The sequence below is a fragment of the Rhamphochromis longiceps genome, linkage group LG18 (assembly GCF_057381845.1).
Source record: "Rhamphochromis longiceps isolate RC_006_pf linkage group LG18, R_longiceps_female_GT1.1, whole genome shotgun sequence".
NCBI lineage: Eukaryota > Metazoa > Chordata > Actinopteri > Cichliformes > Cichlidae > Rhamphochromis > Rhamphochromis longiceps.
Window position 1 is genome coordinate 17,135,607 of NC_140574.1, and position 21,448 is coordinate 17,157,054.

At 38.6% G+C, this 21,448-nt stretch overlaps 1 protein-coding gene across 1 annotated transcript; it reads left to right on the forward strand.

Annotated features, from left to right (window-relative positions):
• Nucleotides 1–681: 681 nt before the first annotated feature.
• ccdc178 (coiled-coil domain containing 178) lies at nucleotides 682–20,865 on the forward strand. Its single transcript, XM_085389736.1, is given in 21 exon segments — nucleotides 682–814; nucleotides 1,127–1,251; nucleotides 4,416–4,552; nucleotides 4,662–4,705; nucleotides 4,795–4,874; nucleotides 4,970–5,173; nucleotides 5,304–5,524; nucleotides 8,029–8,171; nucleotides 8,678–8,831; nucleotides 8,928–9,023; nucleotides 9,713–9,849; nucleotides 9,957–10,140; nucleotides 10,230–10,292; nucleotides 10,428–10,556; nucleotides 10,641–10,754; nucleotides 10,916–11,061; nucleotides 11,239–11,398; nucleotides 13,768–13,917; nucleotides 18,282–18,416; nucleotides 20,734–20,814; nucleotides 20,817–20,865. Coding segments are annotated over 20 exon segments (2,484 nt in total). The 5' UTR covers nucleotides 682–814; nucleotides 1,127–1,193; the 3' UTR covers nucleotide 20,865.
• The last annotated feature ends 583 nt before the right edge of the window (nucleotides 20,866–21,448 follow it).

Sequence of the window (21,448 nt, forward strand, 5' to 3'; positions counted from 1 at the left end):
CAATAAAAAAAACGATTAAAAAAACAACAATAAAATATTACACTGTTAAAGATTACATTTTTGAACATAAGTGTAGAGTTTTAGAAAGTCCTAAAATGTTTATTCATCGTTAAAACAACCGAACACATTTTAAGAGAGACATGATATGGTAACAGCATAGCAGCAGTGATGCTAATTCAGTGCGTTTCAGTTTTACTTTTATATAGTACAATATTACATACATGGCTTCACAGGCATAACAAACGTTATCAGATTTGATATCATCTTTGAACAGTTTCTTTTAAAACAGATTTGCCTGTTAGTTTATAAATTCAGTGGCTTATGTTTTAATGGTCACATATTTTATATGAAATTTCAAAATAACTCTCCAAAGTGCGTTCCAAGATGGCTGCTGAGTGGTGTTTAAAAGTATCGCTTTCGGTGGGATTCTTGGAAAATAGGTTACTGAAGTAGGGTTGCTGTGTCTATAACCGCCTAAAAACATAAAAAATACAATTTGAATTTTAAATTAATCCCACCTTTGAGAAAAATAATGTGTTTTAAAAAAATAAAAAAGTACCTAATTTCACATGCAGCTAAACAGCTGCTGCTCTTGAATGTAACTCGCCCTTCCCGAGCGTACAGGCCCCCTTGTTGCTAAGCAACCTTCGAAGAAGATTGACAGCAACTTTAGTTGATTCATTCGAAGAAAACTTTAAAGAAGGGTCAAGTTGTATTTGTTGCTGGTCAGCTGCGAGGTGTTTAATTCAGAAGAGCAGTATCACAGTTTAAGACAGTTCTCTGATGGCTGCCAGCCAGAAGCGTATTAATACAAGTAAGTTGATAGCCATTCATTTTTCCGCTTTCACTTTGTGCCATGACAACGACCTCCCCTAGCTCATTAATTTGTCATTAGCTCAGTTAATTAAACGTTAACTTAACGTTAGCTAAAAGAGCGGCATCCGGAGATGAGTGAAGGTATCAACTTGCAGTTAGCGCAACTTTGACCCAAAGTTCAACGACAGGAATTAAATCTATTATAACAGAAATATTTAGCTACCAATTATATTTTTTTGTTTTTTGGAGCTAAAGATCCAGGTTTAGATTAGACAATGAAGGTTAACTGATGTCTCTCCCGCTTTTACAGTGCGCTGAAAAGTTGCTTTAGAGTCAGCGATGTGTTCTTTTTAATACATTTTGGGGAAGTTGCAGCAATGCCGGACGTGGAACCCCTCAGATTCCCATCCAGGGAAGGACGACCAAGTCAACAAGGTGAGAAGAGAAGCGATGCACCTGCAAATAAATCCACTTTAACTCTACACATTCTCTGTTACAACAAGCAGTCTAAATTAATAACGTTGTGGATGTGTTTTTTTTTAGGCTAACACCTTGTTTAAATGTAGAGGCTTGTTATGTGTTAGGCAGTCTTCCAGGCAGTGCTTAAGCATCTGCACCACTCAGAGCTATTTAAATGCTGAGTAAATGTAATGATATTTAATGATGTTGAAGAAATGTCACTATCTAACATCATTGGCAAAAATGGCACTGCAAGTGAGGCTCACATGGGCCTCCTCTATGGCTATAATACACCCTGCCAGTATGATTTAGAGCTAATTCAGCCCACCACTGACATATTGCCTTAGCACCTTCCTACCCAACTTCAGAGTGTATTATTCATCTCAGCTGTTCAGCAGCAGATGGTCTTCTTTTTAGTTTTTCCCTTTTTCCCCCCAGTCTCTTTACTTAGTCTGAGCTACTTCACTCAGAAGCTGTTCTGGAAGCATCATGATAAGATAACTGGTCTCAGTCACGTGGAAAAGGTTGCAGATGTCACTGTCTCAGTCTTTTTGTTGTTGAGACGAGTTTGCAAACCCCTCGAGGGCATACACTTTCTCCTGTGAAGCATAGGTAAGGTTGGTCAGTGTCCGTGTTACCTTACTTAATAGACGTCTTTGGATTTTCTTGCTGTTTTTGGCTTTTAATAACAAAAATGTATTTTATGCTTGACTAAATTAAACCCCAATTAAAAAAATATTTCCTCTGGTGGACGGCTAATACTGTCAGGGTTTGGCTTTGTTGTGCTTTGGATTCTTGTTTAGTATTTATTGAGATTTTGGTTCTTGTTTTGATTAGACCCTTGTTTTTGTAATATGTTTATTCGCTCTCTGTGTTCTATTGTTTTTCCTCTCACTCCTCATTGTTATTATTATCATTATCATTATTTTTGATTACTATTGAAGGTTTGCCTTTTCACTGGGTCTTACATCATGCTTTTGGGTCTTCTCTACACCATACAACCTGACTGAAGCCAATTTTCTCTTTATACATAGGAAAAACCCTGGGGGCATTTGTTGTTGCATATGGGCTTCACCTGTTTATCACATCTAAAGGACTGGAACCACAATCCAGCTATGACTTTCAGCCTACATTGGTGCTTGTGTACCCCGAAGGTTAACAAGAAAAGGTCTGCTATAGCTCACCTGTTTGACTGGGTGACCCACGTGCTAAAAGCCTGCAGGGGCCTGGGTTTAAGTCTGCCCTGCACCACTCCCCCTTGCTCTCAACCCTACTTTCCTGTTTGAGCTTTACTAACATTAAAAAAAATTAAAGGATAAGAAGAAAAGATCTAACAGGTTCTCTCAGATCAAGGAGAGCTCAGAAGATGTCTTGGTCTGCTCAGACTTGACCTAAGTGATACAAACTAATGGATGAGACCAACCAGTGGAGATTTTAACTCCTCCCCCAAAAGTGGGACCCTGTGAGTTTTTGTCCATGGCATCACTGTACTCCCCTTTTCCCCCTCTTCTCTTTCCACTCTTTACTCACTGACTGGTCACAGCATCTTCCTAAGAATGGTTATCCTTGGAATCTCATCCCGTTAAAAGCGAGTTCTTACTCCCCCCTGTCACCAAGTGCTTGCTGATAGGGGATCATCTGATCACTCTAATTGGCTCTAAAGCCATTTTACACAACCGTTGCTATGAACTGGCGCTATATAAATAAAGTTGGACTGAATAACATGTGCTCATTGTTGCATAATTACAGAGTCAAAGAGCCTTGGGCAGTAAACCAGTTGTTGTGGTCATGAAAAATGTTTTGTGCTGAGAAAATGCTTTAGGTTTTAAAAGTAAAGAGAGCGTGCTTTCAAAAAAGGCTAACGAATACTTTTCACTTCAAAGTGCAGTAAATGGGATGACTGCCTTTAATACAACACACAGGTTGCACACAGTTGGCCTTTACTGAGATCAAGATTATTTAATACAAATACTCACAGACTCTGAAAGAATAGTGTATTCAATAGGCTTAAAAAAGAAAAGAAACTTTCACTTTTATTTAAGCAGATTTGTTTGAAATGTTTTTCAGATTAAAAATAAGTAAATAATTGTGAACTAAACTGGGACAGTCTGGAATTGGAAGTGAATTTGGACTTCTGTGGAGATGTAAAGGAAAAGTAAAGGGAAAAGGCTGTGCAGAAAACCAAAGCAGCAGACATCACAGTCACTGTTTTATTTCAGTTATATTGTTTTAAAAATGGGATGAACTGGTGTCACAGTTCTTTGAATTAAGGGCATCTTGTTGTCTATTGTCTCTTCATATAATCCTAGACTAACTTGATAATGTTAAAGTTTGGTATCTTACTGACTCTTTGGTCTTCTAATGCCTTCTGCTGATGCACTGAACTCAGCCAGGAGAAAATAAGATATAAATAAGAATATAAACGTTTACAACTCAATGCACGGTATACCAAAAATGAATGAATGTTTCCTAGAAAGTGTAACTCGTTTTTTTTCTGTGACTGCTAATTAATCACTGATTAAAACTAAGTCCCAGCGTCACAGAAACATTCGAGCCTACACTGTACTGTTGTAATAGACACCAGGATACATTTTTACATATAGTGTAGTCAAGTGAATTTACTGTATGTTTGGAATGAATTTGTAGTAACGCTGTATGTTAAGAGGCAGTGTGCAGGCTAATTTTTTAAAAACAGCATCACTTTAGTCTTTATTCATCTGAACTAGCTTATCAAAAGACTTTCTTTAATACTTGTGCAGGTTCGTAAACTGCACCGCTTTGTGACAGCCAGATGGCGTCCTTTCACCACCAAGATTTGCACCCTTTGGTTTGTGTTGAGACACTGAAAGGACTTCTCTGTTCTCTCACTGATGCTCCCAGTATTTTGCAGTCTGTAAAACCAGAATCAAAGTGCAAGTAAAGAAGCACACAACAGCTTTCACAGCCAAATAAATTTTATTAATTACTTTTCCAAAATTAATTCATTCATTTGAGCGAGTGTTTGCTTCAAATAAACAGAGCCTATTCATAAAGAAAAAGAGATAAACTGTGTTGTAGCTATTTAATATTTAATATATAGTGTATGGATTGTAGATGTGGTTGGCCTTTTACTGACCGTATGCTGTTTTATCTGTCTCAAGATCAAGTAGATCTTCAAGCTGTTTGCTCTGGTAGACGTCGCACCTGTGCTTTGCTCAACAGTCCTTCACCATGGGTCAACAGCATTATCTACCATATCCAAGAGATTAAGATGACAGTGGAAAACAGGTGTCAGCAGGTAAAATAATGGCATTGAGTGGTCCAACAGGTGGGAGATTGTAACACAAATATCCTGATAGGTGTTAAAAGAAACTGAAAGATGCATTTTCCCTTTTAATTTGTGGCAGTCTGGAAGATATCAATCACAAGCTAAATACAGCAAAACTTTAAGGTGAAGTATTTCATTATTTTTTAATATGAAATGAAATATGAAATGAAATGAAGTATGAAATGTGACATGAGGTTAACTTGTTTTGTCAGATTTCAATCCAGAGACTCAGATTCTGACTCTGTGATGTCTACAGATTTGTATGTTGAAGGCTTTGCAATTTGTGCAAGAGGTAAACGTGTAGATTAGATAGCTTTGGGAATCTGACTTTACAAATTTATTGTTGTATTGTTTGTGTAGTTGAAATATAAGTTTCCTATCCCATAGAAAGTTGTCCATTATCTCCACTACTGAAGAAAATAAATGATGTCCTCAGCGAGGTTGTGTATCTGATTGAGCGGCTGGAGGCTGATCGGCAGCATGCAGAGGAAGCCCTGCTTAAAGAGAAAAAAAGGAAGAGGTTTTTGGAGAGCAAAGTGGACAGTATTTCACTGTGGAGGCAAAAAGAGCATGCTTATGTTGTGCAGAAAGGTCAGTGACCATGAGGTGTCACATCCTCATCGAACTGCTTGCTGCTTCTTGTGATGTAGCCGATTTTTTTTTTTCTTCTTAAACTCACTGAGTAAGCTTTTTAATTAATTTTTGACTATTACACTTTTAGAACATGAGGCTTGCATTAGAGATATCACTGAATTAAAGTGGCAGCTGAAAGTGGAAAGAGAGGAACTTGACCAAGCCCGAGAGAAACTGTCACACACCGAGGGGTTGAATCAGCGCCTACACAAGGACATCAGTTTTGCCAAAAAACAAGTTCCAATTGTGAAGGAAAAAATCGACCTCCAGAAAGACCTCGTAAATGAGATTGACGCTAAACAAGCGGAGGTAGGCTGTAATAGGATTTATTTGTAATTTCAAACAAACATCTGCACATTTTCAATATGCAATATTGGTAGAAGATTAAGATTCGTGGAGTTATTTCCCAAGAATTCTACAAACGTGTTGTTAACACAGCACAAATATGTGAAAGTACAAAATCCAAGCAAGATTAATGTGCTTTTATGTTACACTTCAGAATGAAAAATAACAACTGAGTTGCATTTTGGGTGATTTTATTGATCGTGTTTAGTCACTGGAACTTGGGTTTGCAACTGTAGTTTACAGGTATGGAAGGGTAAAGTTTTTTTCATTCATTTTGACTACTACAGTATAAGAGCACTTGTCATATTCTGGGTGTTCATGTAAAATCTAAAAAGTTGCACCATGATTCTAGTTTTTGTAGCTCACTTTCAGTAGCCTGTGAGTTCTTCTGTATTTCTATTTGTGATTCACAAATAGGGAAACGCTCTGGGTTGCATGCTTGTTGATGTATTTATCCACTTTCTATATAAAATGAAATTTTAATTTGTTAGTGATATTCATGATCCTCAAAGAGTGAATCGTGTTCATTTACAGTGGGGCAAAAAAGTATTTAGTCAGCCACCGATTGTGCAAGTTCCCCCACTTAAAATGATGACAGAGGTCAGTAATTTGCACCAGAGGTACACTTCAACTGTGAGAGACAGAATGTGGAAAAAAAAATCCATGAATCCACATGGTAGGATTTGTAAAGAATTTATTCGTAAATCAGGGTGGAAAATAAGTATTTGGTCAATAACAAAAATACAACTCAATACTTTGTAACATAACCTTTGTTGGCAATAACAGAGGTCAAACGTTTACTATAGGTCTTTACCAGGTTTGCACACACAGTAGCTGGTATTTTGGCCCATTCCTCCATGCAGATCTTCTCGAGAGCAGTGATGTTTTGGGGCTGTCGCCGAGCAACACGGACTTTCAACTCCCGCCACAGATTTTCTATGGGGTTGAGGTCTGGAGACTGGCTAGGCCACTCCAGGACTTTCAAATGCTTCTTACGGAGCCACTCCTTTGTTGCCCGGGCGGTGTGTTTTGGATCATTGTCAAGTTGGAAGACCCAGCCTCGTTTCATCTTCAAAGTTCTCACTGATGGAAGGAGGTTTTGGCTCAAAATCTCACGATACATGGCCCCATTCATTCTGTCCTTAACACGGATCAGTCGTCCTGTCCCCTTGGCAGAAAAACAGCCCCATAGCATGATGTTTCCACCCCCATGCTTCACAGTAGGTATGGTGTTCTTGGGATGCAACTCAGTATTCTTCTTCCTCCAAACACGACGAGTTGAGTTTATACCAAAAAGTTCTACTTTGGTTTCATCTGACCACATGACATTCTCCCAATCCTCTGCTGTATCATCCATGTGCTCTCTGGCAAACTTCAGACGGGCCTGGACATGCACTGGCTTCAGCAGCGGAACACGTCTGGCACTGCGGGATTTGATTCCCTGCCGTTGTAGTGTGTTACTGATGGTGACCTTTGTTACTTTGGTCCCAGCTCTCTGCAGGTCATTCACCAGGTCCCCCCGTGTGGTTCTGGGATCTTTGCTCACCGTTCTCATGATCATTTTGACCCCACGGGATGAGATCTTGCGTGGAGCCCCAGATCGAGGGAGATTATCAGTGGTCTTGTATGTCTTCCATTTTCTGATGATTGCTCCCACAGTTGATTTTTTCACACCAAGCTGCTTGCCTATTGTAGATTCACTCTTCCCAGTCTGGTGCAGGTCTACAATACTTTTCCTGGTGTCCTTCGAAAGCTCTTTGGTCATGGCCATGGCGGAGTTTGGAGTCTGACTGTTTGAGGCTGTGGACAGGTGTCTTTTATACAGATGATGAGTTCAAACAGGTGCCATCCATACAGGTAACGAGTGGGGGACAGAAAAGCTTCTTACAGAAGACGTTACAGGTCTGTGAGAGCCAGAGATTTTCCTTGTTTGAGGTGACCAAATACTTATTTTCCACCCTGATTTACGAATAAATTCTTTACAAATCCTACCATGTGAATTCATGGATTTTTTTTTCACATTCTGTCTCTCACAGTTGAAGTGTACCTCTGGTGCAAATTACTGACCTCTGTCATCATTTTAAGTGGGGGAACTTGCACAATCGGTGGCTGACTAAATACTTTTTTGCCCCACTGTACATTTTCCACTTGCCACTTTCTATAGTTTATGATTGAATTAAACAGTGCGACCAAATTCAACCTAATCTGTGCTTAAAGCCTAGTGCTTATGTGCAGATGTGCTTTTACTTTGTGCAGAAAGGAAATGATTGGATGACAAAAAGTTTCAATATGTAAACGCCCTTCTAAGCGTGCAGTCAGGCTTTTAGCAGTGGATCCTGTTGGTAAAAGACTCACAGTATGATTTCATAACAGTTTCATGTTTTCTTTTATTGTATATAAATGTGTGAAATTCGTCATGAAACATATTTCTGAAAAATACTAATCCCATGACTCACGCTCTTCTTTAGGCTAATGACGTTCGCTCAAAAATACAGCATGATCTCCTGTTAGCCCAGAATAGGTTTAAAAACATGGAGCTGGCTGCTAAAAAAGAGAAGATATCAGCAGACCAAGAGCTACTGGCACTGAAGAATACTCTGGCAAAAAAACTGTGAGTATCCACTGAAACACACTAGAAACACATTAGAATAGATCTTCAATTAAGTCTTCATTTCAAAGTCACTTTTATTCTTGTAGTTTTAACCTTTTTCATAGAATGTAATTATCTTTCTATGATTTTATTATTATTTTTTTAATGTTTATTATGGGCGTCTGTCTGAGAAGTTGAGAATACTTTATGGGATACCCCAGGGTTCTGTTTGGTCCTAAATGTTTTCTCCCAGGGCTATTTGCTGATGATACCAAACTTTCCAGCTAAATATTTAAATGACTATAAATAATATATAAATATTTAAAAAATATCTTCGATTTGAGGCTAAAAGATCTTCATCTTTGTTTTGTACATACATAAATTCTTTTCATGGGAAAATAATATTGATGTCCTGATACACTAAAATAATTATATAATACTTATACACATATATAGAATCATATATAACTGATTTCTTTGAATGAGGGCATATTCCTAGACAAAATAGTGTTTTATTTTTTTTCCAGGGAAAGTTTAAATCAGTTGAAGATGATGGATGATGGTCTACATGATGAAATAAAGGATGCTGAAAAGACCATTGCTCTTGCAGAAGAGAAGTGTGCACTTATAACTCAGTGTATCCCTGAGATGATGGAGCTAGAGAAAACTGAAACCGACACAGTAAGTCACACAGTCCATATTTATACTAATTATTAGCACTTAGGAGTAATGATATTAATGTTTTTCCCCCTGTTGTTTGTTGAACCTTTTTTATAGATTGCACAGTTAAATGTTCAAATTGAGGGTGAAATACATACGAATAAGAAGTTACAAGAAAAACTAATTTCCCTGCAAGAAGATATTGCGAAAACTGTAAGTAGAACCACAAAAATGTTACAAAGTCACGAATACTCTGCAGATCTCCTCATCATTTAAGAGGCCCTATTGCTACCTATGTTTGTCACAATGGCTCACTTGGTAAGACTGTATGCAGTGTTAGCCACAGAATTATCTGCGTTGTCCCCAAACCCTAGCATAAAAAATGAATCTAAAAACTGAAATCAGTGAAAGTGGAAGAAAATGGACAGTGCAAAGTTTATAGTCTAAGAAGTTTGAAATCGGTTAAAATTCTGAGTTCCCCAAGCTTTTGAGGCTCTACCAGTAAGGAAGGTGCATGATTTTCCTTTTTACAGTATAAGCTAATATCACCAAACCTAAAAAAAGCCACCAGCTCCTTTATAGCCATTCCTATAGAAGTTATGTGCATGTTTTTCCATAAATGTAATTATCCTTCAGAGTCAATGAGCAATGACTGTTACAGAGTGATACGTCTTATATATTCCCAGTAGAAAAGCAGGAAAAGCAGTTTCCTTTAACACATTCAGACAAACTCTTCCAGAATCTTTGTCGCTTTGTACTCTGCCATTAAAAATGAGTAGTGTGCTCCTTTTTTTCTCTGCAATTGAAACAAATATCAAGAACATTTCACTTAAAACCATGAGTATAAAATAAGTTTGCGTTAACACTGGTCCATGAAGTTCGTCTTTCCATGTTATCCACAGAAACTGAATGGGGAAGCAGAAGTCTCCCGCATAGAAGAACAACTTGAATCAAAACGCAAAACTTTTGCAGCTCTCCGTAAAGAAAACATGCAGTATGAACAGAGTGTGGAAAACTACAAGACAAAAATTTTGGAGAGGTACCATGGAAAAGCCAGAACATGCATCACCTTTTCATAAATATCATTACTGTGTACAGTAGTCCTTGTGTGTGTATGACGTTACTTCACTGGGTGATTTTTGTTAGCGAGAAAGCAGTGAAGCAGATGTGTGAGGAGAGGAAACAGATGCTCCAGAAAATCAGTGACAATGACGAGAAGTGGGAAAGGGCCGAGGAAGAAGTGACCCAAGTTGTATCCCGGCACAGTGTCATTCAGGCTGAGCTCGAAGAACAAGAGCAGCTAACCTTCGCAGAGAAAGAGAGGGCCAGGGTCAGTGGCAACATATGTATAATGCTCATGGGTTACAGTGTAAAATGTGAGACCACATCCTCTTTGTATGCTCTTTCTGTGCTCTACAGACAGAGATTGAAAACCTGAGGAAAGACCTGACAGGTCAGAGGACTACCCTGGAACAACTTAAGGTATATTTATGAGGTGTTTCAGAAGTAAAGTTTAGTCAGTTTGATCGACTTTGTGCATTCCCATTTCCTGGTGTTGTTTACACCTGTTGAGGTCAGTGTGATGACATTCTGGCTTTCATGTTTCTATTCCATCAGACTCAGTGTGCAGATCTCGATGAGCAACTTAAACAACAGCAAAGGAAATCAATGCTGACGAATCAGCAACTTCAGAAAGAATTTGAAGATGCATCCTCAGTGACAAAAGCCCTGGAGACAAAAATGGAGGTAGCAGAATAACTTTATAATAGTTGAGGAACATTTCAAAAGTTTAAGCAGGTACATTTGTAACTATTCTTTTTTTTAAAATAGGAAATTAAAAAAATGATAGACAATTTGGAAAGGATTTCATGTGAACACAGGAAGACATTAATCAACCTTAAGAATGAGAAAGACCTCCAATGCGATCATCTGAAAGCTGCTCAGGTAAGAAGGACAAGGGTGCATGAAGCAGGTTGCTAAGTCAGGTTTACTCTGTAAAGCTCATTGAGGCCAAAGCTAGTCATGGCTATGTATCAAAACAATCTCTTTCTTTCAACAAAATAGGGTTTAGACTTTTGTAAATTCATGCACCTCTTTGTTTACAGGATTTACACAGCGCTGCTGTACAGAAATATGATGACACCGTGGGAAGGATCAGTGACCTTATGAATAAAAGTGAGGAATACCGGGATGCTTCAGATAAAATGGAAAAAATAGCTGAAAACATCCCAGAAGTCATAGCAGAACTTCAGTAAGTTGTGCTAGGTGTAATAGCTTAGAGTGAGGAAAGGAAGAAAAAGGCTAATATACAACCTCCTTAGTACTTTGACTTAAATGCTCAAAAATTGTGCCACCTTTAAAAAAAAAAACATAATTATTGCAATTATTTAGCTTTATGTGATTTGATGTGTTTGATTTCTCCTTCCAGGAGTGTTTTTGATGTGCTGGAGTTCAGAAACAAATCAGCTGCTCTCATTATGAGCACCTTGCAGTTTGATATTAATAACTGCCAACAACGAACACAGCGATCCATGCAGACACACACCGCTCATGTTACAGCAAGAAAAAAGCAAATGGAAGACACCAAGGTAAAAAAAAAAAAAGAAAAATGTTTTTCTCAATAACTCTCTGTTAATACATGACTTTTGTGTCAAATACTGTGAAATCAGAGACAAGCTGTAGAAAACATCTCATTGCTTATTTGTTTATGGATTAGTGTCAGCACATTGCTTGTCACAATACTTCCCTTAAGATACAGAGAAAAGAGCTGTGTGCAATTAAAATTACAAGCCACGGTCAATCTCGTTTAAGTGCTTTTTCCGCAAATGACAACTCACTGTTGTTATAGTCTTTTGTCTGGACGAATTTGATGATGCATGTCGTGGTGAGATGCGGTGTTCTTTTTTTGTTACCTGTAGGCCAACATTTTCAAGAGCAGTTTGAATGTAAGCCCGCAGTTCACTACATCAAATAAGCATATAATCTGGACCTTGCTATATTTATGTCTGAAAATAAAATGTGACTCTGCTGTGCACAAAATGGCAAGCATTTGAACACTCCTTTGTAAGAGAAACCCCTATTTATTGTAAGGTTTTCATCTGCAGGATTATCAGCCCCAGCCAGAGCCTCTTTGCTGATGGGGGTTTCACATGGCTTATCTAATGTGAAATCGCCATGTGGTATATAGTTTCATTAAACGGTGATCAAGAATGCATTAGTTCAAAACAAGAAAAGGCAATGGAGCTTAAGCCGCCATGCATCCAAGTGCAGCAACTTTAAAGAAGTTGTTGGCGTGAGACAATTTAAGAATTAGAAGTCTTCCTCATAGACACAACTCCCATTAGCCAGATAAAAGTTAGTCATGCAAAAAAGGGTTTAGTCTTTTTCACTTGACAAAATAAGATGATATAACAACAATACTTCTCACTAAATAAAAAGATCAGAGACAAGACTGAGGTTCTAAGGAAATTGGTCACTAATCATTGGGACCAATATGAAACATGCATAATGTGTACAGTGGCAAAACATCACGGGGCGCGTGTGCATTCAGAAATCACAGTGCATGAAGCAGAATGATAGAAATCTTTATAAATGAGATTTTATTTAAAAATATGTGACCCCATCTCCCCCCTGTTCTTCAGAAACCGATGCAGGTTAGTATAACTAAAAGCTGCTGGAAGCATATGTGGTTGTTTTTCAGTATGTGGTTGTTGCACACGCAGGGTACATCAAGCTGAAATAGGTTAACTGGTTAGAAATCTGTGGTGATCTCTATTCAAAGCACACTGCACACACATGGAAGGCACCTATTTTTTTGATTTGATCAGGGCTTGTCGTCTGTCGAGGACAAAGTAAACAATGCAAACTGCCGACGCTATCAGTTTCTTATGGGCAATGAAGTGTAATTTGTTCCATTTACACTTCACAACAGCATCAGATGGGCTTTGTCAGTGCTGCATGGAGTAATTAAACCTGAAATCAATAGCAGGCATTTGTCATGTTTACAGCCCCTCTTTCTGCTGGGTTAAACTCATCACTTTAGTGCTGTTCTGTTTTACTGCAGAGACACACTTCATTATGTCTGCAGGTAGAGTTGAGATATTCACACCCTTATCCAGTACTCAGGAAACATTGTTCAAATGAAAAAGGGACATGCAGAGAGACGCATCCTCACTGTGATTTATTTGCTTGATTTCCCAGAAAAGCGTACGGCGCTGTATGGCCACTGTTTATGTCGCCTTATTTAACAACACAATTACAAACTGCCTATCGTACTATATACACACACACACACGAAGCAGGTCAGTGGTGCAGCTTCTAAATGGTCAGCAGGGGCTTACTGTACAGCACTCAAAGTGCTCTATATTATATCTTGCTTCACTATATTTATATATAATCTTTTTTTCTGTAGAGCTGTGAGAGTCTCTTAAACAAGAATCAGTGTAATTATTCAGTATCTATTTTGTATATGTAATGATGCTGCCAGTTCTCCTACAAGCAATCTGATGAACTAGCCCTACCGATACTTTGCATTTTTGTAAATTACTGTCAACAGTTGGAGGTGAAACACCATATTGGTGTCGGTGTTGATACCACCCTTATGAGTCAGTATAAGTATCACCCACTATGTAACTGCTAAAGTTTTATTGGTTAGTTTCACTATAATCTGTGGTTAAGTTGTTACATCAAAATAATTCCTGACTCCCACTGGAGTAAGGTATGCAGACTTAAGAAAACAAACAAACAAAGAAACTAGTATTGGGCAAGTATCCAATACTGACACACTTAATCTGAATCAATGTTTTAGATGGCAAAATGTTGACGATGTAGTGCAGGTATGTCACAGTAGTTATAATACTGGTCTGCAGTATACTGTATGCTAATTTTGGGTGATTTTACATAGTTACTGTAAACACTTAATATTTGATCCTAAACTTATTTGCTCATGCTCTTTCAGGAAGCACTTAAAATTGCGCTAAAGGAAAACAAACAGCTGGCAAGCCGGTATGAAGACCTTAGGAAGATTCTCATGGAGGCCAAACAGGAGTCTGTGTCTGCACTGAGTGAGAAAAACAGCGCACATAAATCTTTTCATTACTCCACACAGGTACATTTTATATAACCTTGCTATCTGTTCCCCTCCTTCTTCTGTTATTGTTGTTTCATGACCTAAGACCTTTGCCTTATGTTCCTTCATGTTTTATTTGGTGGTATTCTACTTTGCACCAGACACCACTTCTTTGCATATAGGCAGTCATTTTAAGGTTTTAGTTTGGCAACCAGTAAGGAGGTTACTGCAGCAGTCTAATAATGAGATAACTCGAGTGGAGGAGGATGATGGATGTGACATAATGTAATGATAGTTTTTCCAGCAAGGGGAGTAAAGCAAGAGGTTGATGGTACATGTAAATACTATAACTTCAACATTTCCCTGATTATAGTTTTGTAAGGTGGCCAGAGGTGAAAAATCTTATCATCGTCGTGTTACAAATTTGCCCTGCTCACCGCAGTAATTGGTGAAGGATCAGCAGCAAACACGGGTCAGGATCAGACAGTGCTAAAATAGCACTGGAGGTCTGACTAGTTGAGGGAGACAACTCAGCAGCATTTTACTGTTTAATCTTTATAGATTTTGACACTATTTAACTAGAATAGAATTACACATGACAAGCATAACACCAGGGAGAAGCCACACTGTTCCTGCAATGAAAAATACATATTATTTGTTCCAAAAATGACTAATACCTTTACTTGAGCAATTCCTCATCTAACTGCATGAATGTTATCAAGTGAAAAATGCATGCAAAAATAAAATCCTGTGGACAGGATTTTCCACGCTCATGATCAAAGCCTGATTTTCTTTTACTCCGGATTCAGCCTTCACCATTTTTGTTTGTTTCAACTCCACACTTGTACAACAGCAGCCTCTCGGCTAGTGTTTTATGGCTAAATTTAGTTGTTTTTCTTTGTTATTATTTTGGTATAACAAGCTCATAATCAGCAATGTTTCTGAAATGTAGATGTCGGCCTAACACATTTAATCATTTAATCTGATTTATACAGACACATTCAAATGCATTTCCTTCCTGTTTTAAATTTCCAATTATCTGTATAATGCTTGCATATTGTGTCCCAGTTAGTACATATGTTACACAATGTGAGTGCTCTTAATTGATTCGTTTATAACTGGAGGCAACAAGGTAAATGCATTTAACATTGTCAGGATCATTTGAGAGATCAGTACATTAGTGCAAGTGAGTGAGATGCCAGTCATTTGTGTTTTTCAGAGTCCATAATCTCTTTTATTAAATTTAACTGAGGGGCACAATGAAACTCATCTCTAAGGTATCACTGAAATATAGTTAGGTATGGAAACTGTGGGCAGTGACACGGTTTTCATCATTTTCAAACCCTAACCCTAAGCATAAATACTACTTTAACTGTCATGGAGGAATTTATATACAAAGTTTCACCTTTCAGTACTTTTAAAGTAATTGAATAGATGTGCAATATTCTTTGGTTATTTCTTCACAAATTAAGCAGATAAAGGTTTTGGGTAGCCTGTGAAGCAACAATATGTAGTCAAAGGTCTCTTTGTCTCTGAGTACAAGTAAAACAGCCCACTCTTAGGTTGCAAAATAAATTGATCACAGTGTTACTGAGAACACTGAGATTGGCCAGATAAACTGGTTTGGTAAATTCTGAGGAAAAGAAAATACCGTTTAGGAAAAAACGAACGAAGAAAAACAACAGAAGAACATTCATCAGGAGGTAGTTATATAGTTTTCCAAGTCTACCATAAAGAGAAGGGCAAGGGCAAATAAAGACTGTTCACCACAAGGTGAAAGCTATTAATCAGCCTCAAGAATACAAAAGGCTATATTATACTTAGCCAAAATAAATAAATAAAAGCCAGAGCAGTTCTGCAGCAACATTCACTGGACAGATGAAACCAAGATTAACCTGTACCAGAATATTGTAATGGAACGCTTGGGATAGTTTGTGATCCAGTCATAAAATATCACCTGTAAAACACACTGGAGGCAGTGTGACATATGTGCATGCACGATTACCAGTAGCACTGGGTCACCAGTGTTTGCTGATGACGTCACTGAAACTAAAAGTATCTGGATTCATTCTAAAGTGGACAGAGCTAAATCCCCCTCAGATTTAGCCAAGTACTGCAGAGCTGGCTTTACAGTGCTTCACAGTAGAGACAGACAGTGATCCAAAGTATACTAAGAAAGCAGCCCAGCAGCTTCTGAAGGTAACTCACTTGACCTCTACTTTGTGGAGCTGCATGTTACTCCCTGAAAACAAAGTAAAAATTTGAAGCCTGGCAAAAAAAAAAAAAAAAGAAAGAAAAGAAAAAAGTCAGAGTTCAGGCAGTTAATTCATACCAAAGGAGATAAATGTTATTAACAATTATTGAAACCAAAATGTATTTATGTTGATTTGTTAAATTGCAATTAGCCCTTAAAATATGGGACTATATATATATATAAAAGGACATTTCTCAGCCTTTAAGGTAGAACTTGAACCTTGAAGTAAAGCTTAGAGTCTGTGTTTTATTGAGTCATTTTTAGTCTACTGCGGTGGTGTATTTGGGCAAAATAGTGAAAATTGTGCCACTATCCAAACATTTTGGGATCTAGCAGTATAATGCTGACAGCAGGCATCACTTGAAGTAGTTCAAGTGGCAAACCTAAAACAATCTTCACTTGGTGTTCAGGACAGCTGCTACATAGCAGAACATGTCTTAATATGCTGAGATATGCGGACAAATATAAAAGATTACCGCTAATATGAAGTTATTCCCCACGACATTGTCCATCCAAAGCCATACATGTAAAAACAGCTAAAACAAAGAAAGTTAAAGTGCAAAATATTGTAATTTTTCACTTTCCCCCCTCCGCAGTCACATGGTAAAATGCAGGTTTATAATCATTATTAAGCTCATAAGCTGCTTTTTACTATATTTCATTGGACAAAGCACTTAGTGTTAATCTTATTTCTGTATATAGAGTGAATTGGTAACAACTACCTGCCTTTAATAGTAGTCAGCAGTGGAATATAAGTTACTATTCCATTTTATTTTACTTATATATATATATATATATATATATATATATACCTAATAATTTATAGTCGTTTAATACTACAGGGCCATTACCTAGATGAGCACTTTGTCCTAAGAGTTAGACCTGGCCTTTGTTTGTAATGAATTATGGATTGAATTTGTTTTCCTTAACTAAATGATCACCGTTCTTTTAGCGTAATGTTGATTCTTTCTTTTTTTATTATTGAATTAATAATATAACAATAATAAAAGAGTCTGTATTCATTAAATTTATTGCCATTGTCAATCAAGACAGGTTAAAGCCTAAATTGGAGAAATTATTAGGCATATAAACGTGTAACTTTCTGAGCTAAATAATCATATTGCTTTAACACCAGTACAGATGCAAAAATATTCTAGATTTTAACTATTACAGTCAGTCTCACAACACAAAATAAAGCACATATGTGGTATGAAAAGTGAATTATATTTATTAACTGACTAATGAAGACTCATTTAATTAATCTAATATTAGAGTTGGTAGTTTTTCTTTTAAAGACAGAAATTTCGTCATGTCAAATGTATTTACATCAGAATGCTCATGAAAAAGTGTAAAGACATTCAAGTATTCCTAATTTGCAGTTGTATATTAAAAGATACATGATTAATTAACATCTTATAGCATGTCCCAGCATCTCTGTTATCAATATCCTTTTGAATCTACTGTACAAGTAAGCACAGCGTTGTTTATGTAGAGGCTTTCAGCTCCTGGGTTTTAACAGGGTACACCATAAAGAGCATTCTTGTTATTGTCTTTTCTTCAGGAGCTGATGACTGAGCTAATTCGCTTTAGTTTTCAATGCACTGGGGAACACATTGCCAAGCAATGATAAGCTTTGTAGGAAGAGTAGAGAGATGGAGGGGGAAGAAAAGCAATGGCATCTATCAGAATTTAAACCTCTTTGCTTGAAACTGTGTTCAAATAATAAAGCAAGCAGCATGTCTTTCCAAGAGACTAGGAATAATTTCTGGTTTCAGTGGGGGGTTCATGACTCTGTGTGTATGTGTAAAATATGTCTTGAGGGGATTGGTATAAAGTTAAACTGGGTGAAGTAGAAATATTTTACTCATCAGCTTTGCAGTCACAGAGTTTGCCTCGGCTAGAACAAAACTGCTGAAGCATTTAGAGAAAATTAACCCCCCATCCTGGCAGCCAGATGTGACTGGATTCTGATGAGTGCACACGAGTGGGCAGAGAAACCAAGAGACTGTGAAATTCCTGTCAGGCCCGTGTACTGCAGAATGGGCTATTGACTGCTTTCTCTATTCCCCTCCATCATTCTTCTTGAACACTGCCATTAATTTCCTCTCCTGCCTTACCAATTCCTTTTCTCTGCCTTCTCTCCCCCTAGCTCTCTTTGTTGCAGAAGAGGATGCACAAAGCTTTGGTGAAATACTTCAAACAACGCAGCCTCTACAGCCAGGCTGAACTGGACCGGTGCCAGGCTCTTTCTCAAGAGACCGACTGGAAAATAAAAACAGCCCAGGTATTTGTACATATACATGTAAAACAGGCTGGAAAACTGCACCGACTGTCACCATTCATTTAAATGGCAAATCCTTTTATTCAACTTTCATCCCGGTCTAGGTATTCTACCGGATGGCAGCATATTCTTTTGCATACTACAGTAACTCCATGTTATGCTTGGCATTGTTTGAGCCTCATCCGGCTAGTCAGTTGCCTTGTGTCTTCTTTGACAAGCAAGAGCAGCCAGGCAAACATCCACCAAGGCTTTGTGCGTCACTGCTATGGCGGAGTTTAAGACACCACTCTTACAATGCAGTCTGTACATTTACTTATCAGATCACAGACTGATGTGATGGATGATGTGCGTGTGCTACGGTGCCTTCTGGGTGACCCTGTGTCTAAGGCTAGCTCTGCCTCTCTTTTTTGTCTGTATACATGTGTTGTCACATTGCATTAAGATTCGAGCCCGTTTTTGTTTTTTCTTTCTTTTTCTTTTTTTACACTTTGCATCTAATTCAGAGTTCATTACAACACATGGAAGATGTCCATGCCTTACAGCTTTTTTGTGAATAGTATAACCTTCTGTCTGTCTCGCCGAAGAGTTGGAGCATATTCTGCAAGGTTGAAAAGTAAGGATCTTCAATTAGAGGATAATCGGTGTCTAATCTGTGCTGTGATGTGCGATGAGGTCAAAGCGGACAGAGGGACAGTGATGAATCTTTATGAAATGTCCTGTCCAGTATTACTGCAGAGCCAGGTGGCATGCAACCATAGTATGAACTACTTCCACTTTTTCACTTCCTTTTTACTTAGGCAGTAGGATATCCTAAATCCCTCGACAGCCATATTTGGCAGTTGCAAGCTGTTGTTTTTGTGTAAAATTCTTATTTTGTTTTTGTCACTTAATTTGATCCAACAACAAATTTAGCAGATACGCTGCAGGCAAAATACGCTCTGATTTTGATTGGAGGCTTTCCAGGAGGATACCTAGTAAAGTGCTATCAGGTGGTTTCCTTCTCAGTTTCTCCTCCTCTGACTGCTTGGCATATATATTTTTTTTCTTTTCGATGGGTTCTGGTCCAGACATTACTGGAAGCAGCCATGTCTCAGCGGCCCAGCCTCAAAAGGCCCCAGCAGATCACAGCTCAAGGCAGGGAGGAATGGGGCACAGGGGGAGGAGCTATCAGAGAGCTGCAGAGTGTGAAGGACAAAAGAGCTGGTGTATTCAAGCGCACCACACCGTCACCCGTCACAGCTCAGCACAGGGTCCATCAGAGCAGGCAGCACTCACTTTAAACAGGCTCCTGATGAAGAGTCCAGATCAGGCTCTATCCTCCAAAAAGTACACATGGAACAAAAAAACAAAATAAAGCCCTTTTGAGCTCAACTTTAAATGCCTTATGAGATTACGAGCAGGCATAATCACTTCACCTATCCAAATATTAAAACCTTCACAATTCCTATAACACAATTAGTATTTCTGACAGGGTCAAAGTTTATCAATATCAACTGGCAGTTTAATAGAAATAAAGGAATCAATAAAACTGACATTGGTTGTAACTGCAGTGAAACCAGGCTGAATCCTGATGAGGCCTGTGCTAATCCATCATGTCCACTTAACCCCACGAGCAGAACATAAGAGAGGTCAGGTTAACGCTTTCACAGTTATAGTGCTGGAATAAGAAGCCAAATGGCAGTTTGTTCAAAAGTAGCTTGAGGGAAGGGAGGCCAAGGAACCCTAGGGTGGGTGTGTAGGAGTGGGTGGGGGAGGGGGGTGTTGTAGGAGTAGGGAGGGTGGGGTGGCGGGCTGTCATCCTGTTACACTCCTGCCAGAACTGGCAGTTCAGCTTTGTGTTCTGCGAGTTTACACTGGGGATGGCATAATTGACAATGGCTAACAGCGGAGAGCAGTGCAGAGCCTTGTTGAATGGCCAGTAATGATTGGAGCAGACGCCCACTGCCCCAGTCCCAGGGGACAGTAATCCAAGATCCTGTTTCTGATATAATTGTTAGTCAGAGAATTTCTGCATGGCTAGGCTGGTTCAGATTCCCAAGCTGGTTGACAGTGCCAGGCAGTTTAATAGAAAAACTGGATGCTGAGGTTTTTAAAACAGAAGAGCACTGAACCTGGACGCGGTTCACCAGGAGCCTCTTGTTCTCCTTCCTGACGAAAAATAAGAACAAGACGGTAACTTTACTCTCGCAGCTGCAGACACGTCAACTGTGTGCGCAGGAGACACATGAAACGAAGATGCTTTATTGGTGCCTTTCTACAAAAGCAGCATTTTCCTAATTAGCCTGTTTTCATTTATTCTGTTTGTGCCTTATTTCAACAGGAGGAGATGTCAGAGGAAAGCGAACTTATCTCAGCCTTCCTACAATCCTTGACAGATGACTCTACTACTGCTGATGATGCTACGGGGTGAACAAACAAGCCAATCCAGATGCCGCTGGATCCAATGAGTAGATGCCTTCAGTTCAAATAGCAGTGTAATTGGACATTCACCTGTACCAGACAACTTACTTACCCTAGCACGCTTCACTATTCCCCCCTCTTTACTTGCAGCAAATCCATAACAATGAAACAGGTGACTTTCATGCTGCTGTCAGGACTGATCTAATTTTAGCTGGGTGAATGATTGCAATTGGCTTTGCCTCATCAGATAATTAATCTATGTCACCATTAATTGGAAAAGAGAATAATTACAGGCAGTGTTGACAGAAATTCTACGCTTCTCCAGATCCCAAGATCTAATTACAACTAGTGAAACCCCATGACCTTAACTAGCACTTAGTACACCTTGGCCACCTTGACCATGCCCATGCGAAGCCCGTCGTCTCTCCAAAGAATCTATTTTTTGTTATTGCAGCCCACACTCTTCTGCTCTCTTCACTCACTGAAAGCTGTCTCCCTCAATCACTTTTCAATATTCAATCTTAATTTTGTGGAAGTTTAGCATTTTCAATGAGCTGGAGATGAATGATTAATGAATAAATTTAAATGCTTCATTTTGTCCATGGATCATTAGTTAAGTCCTTTGTGGGAAGGAC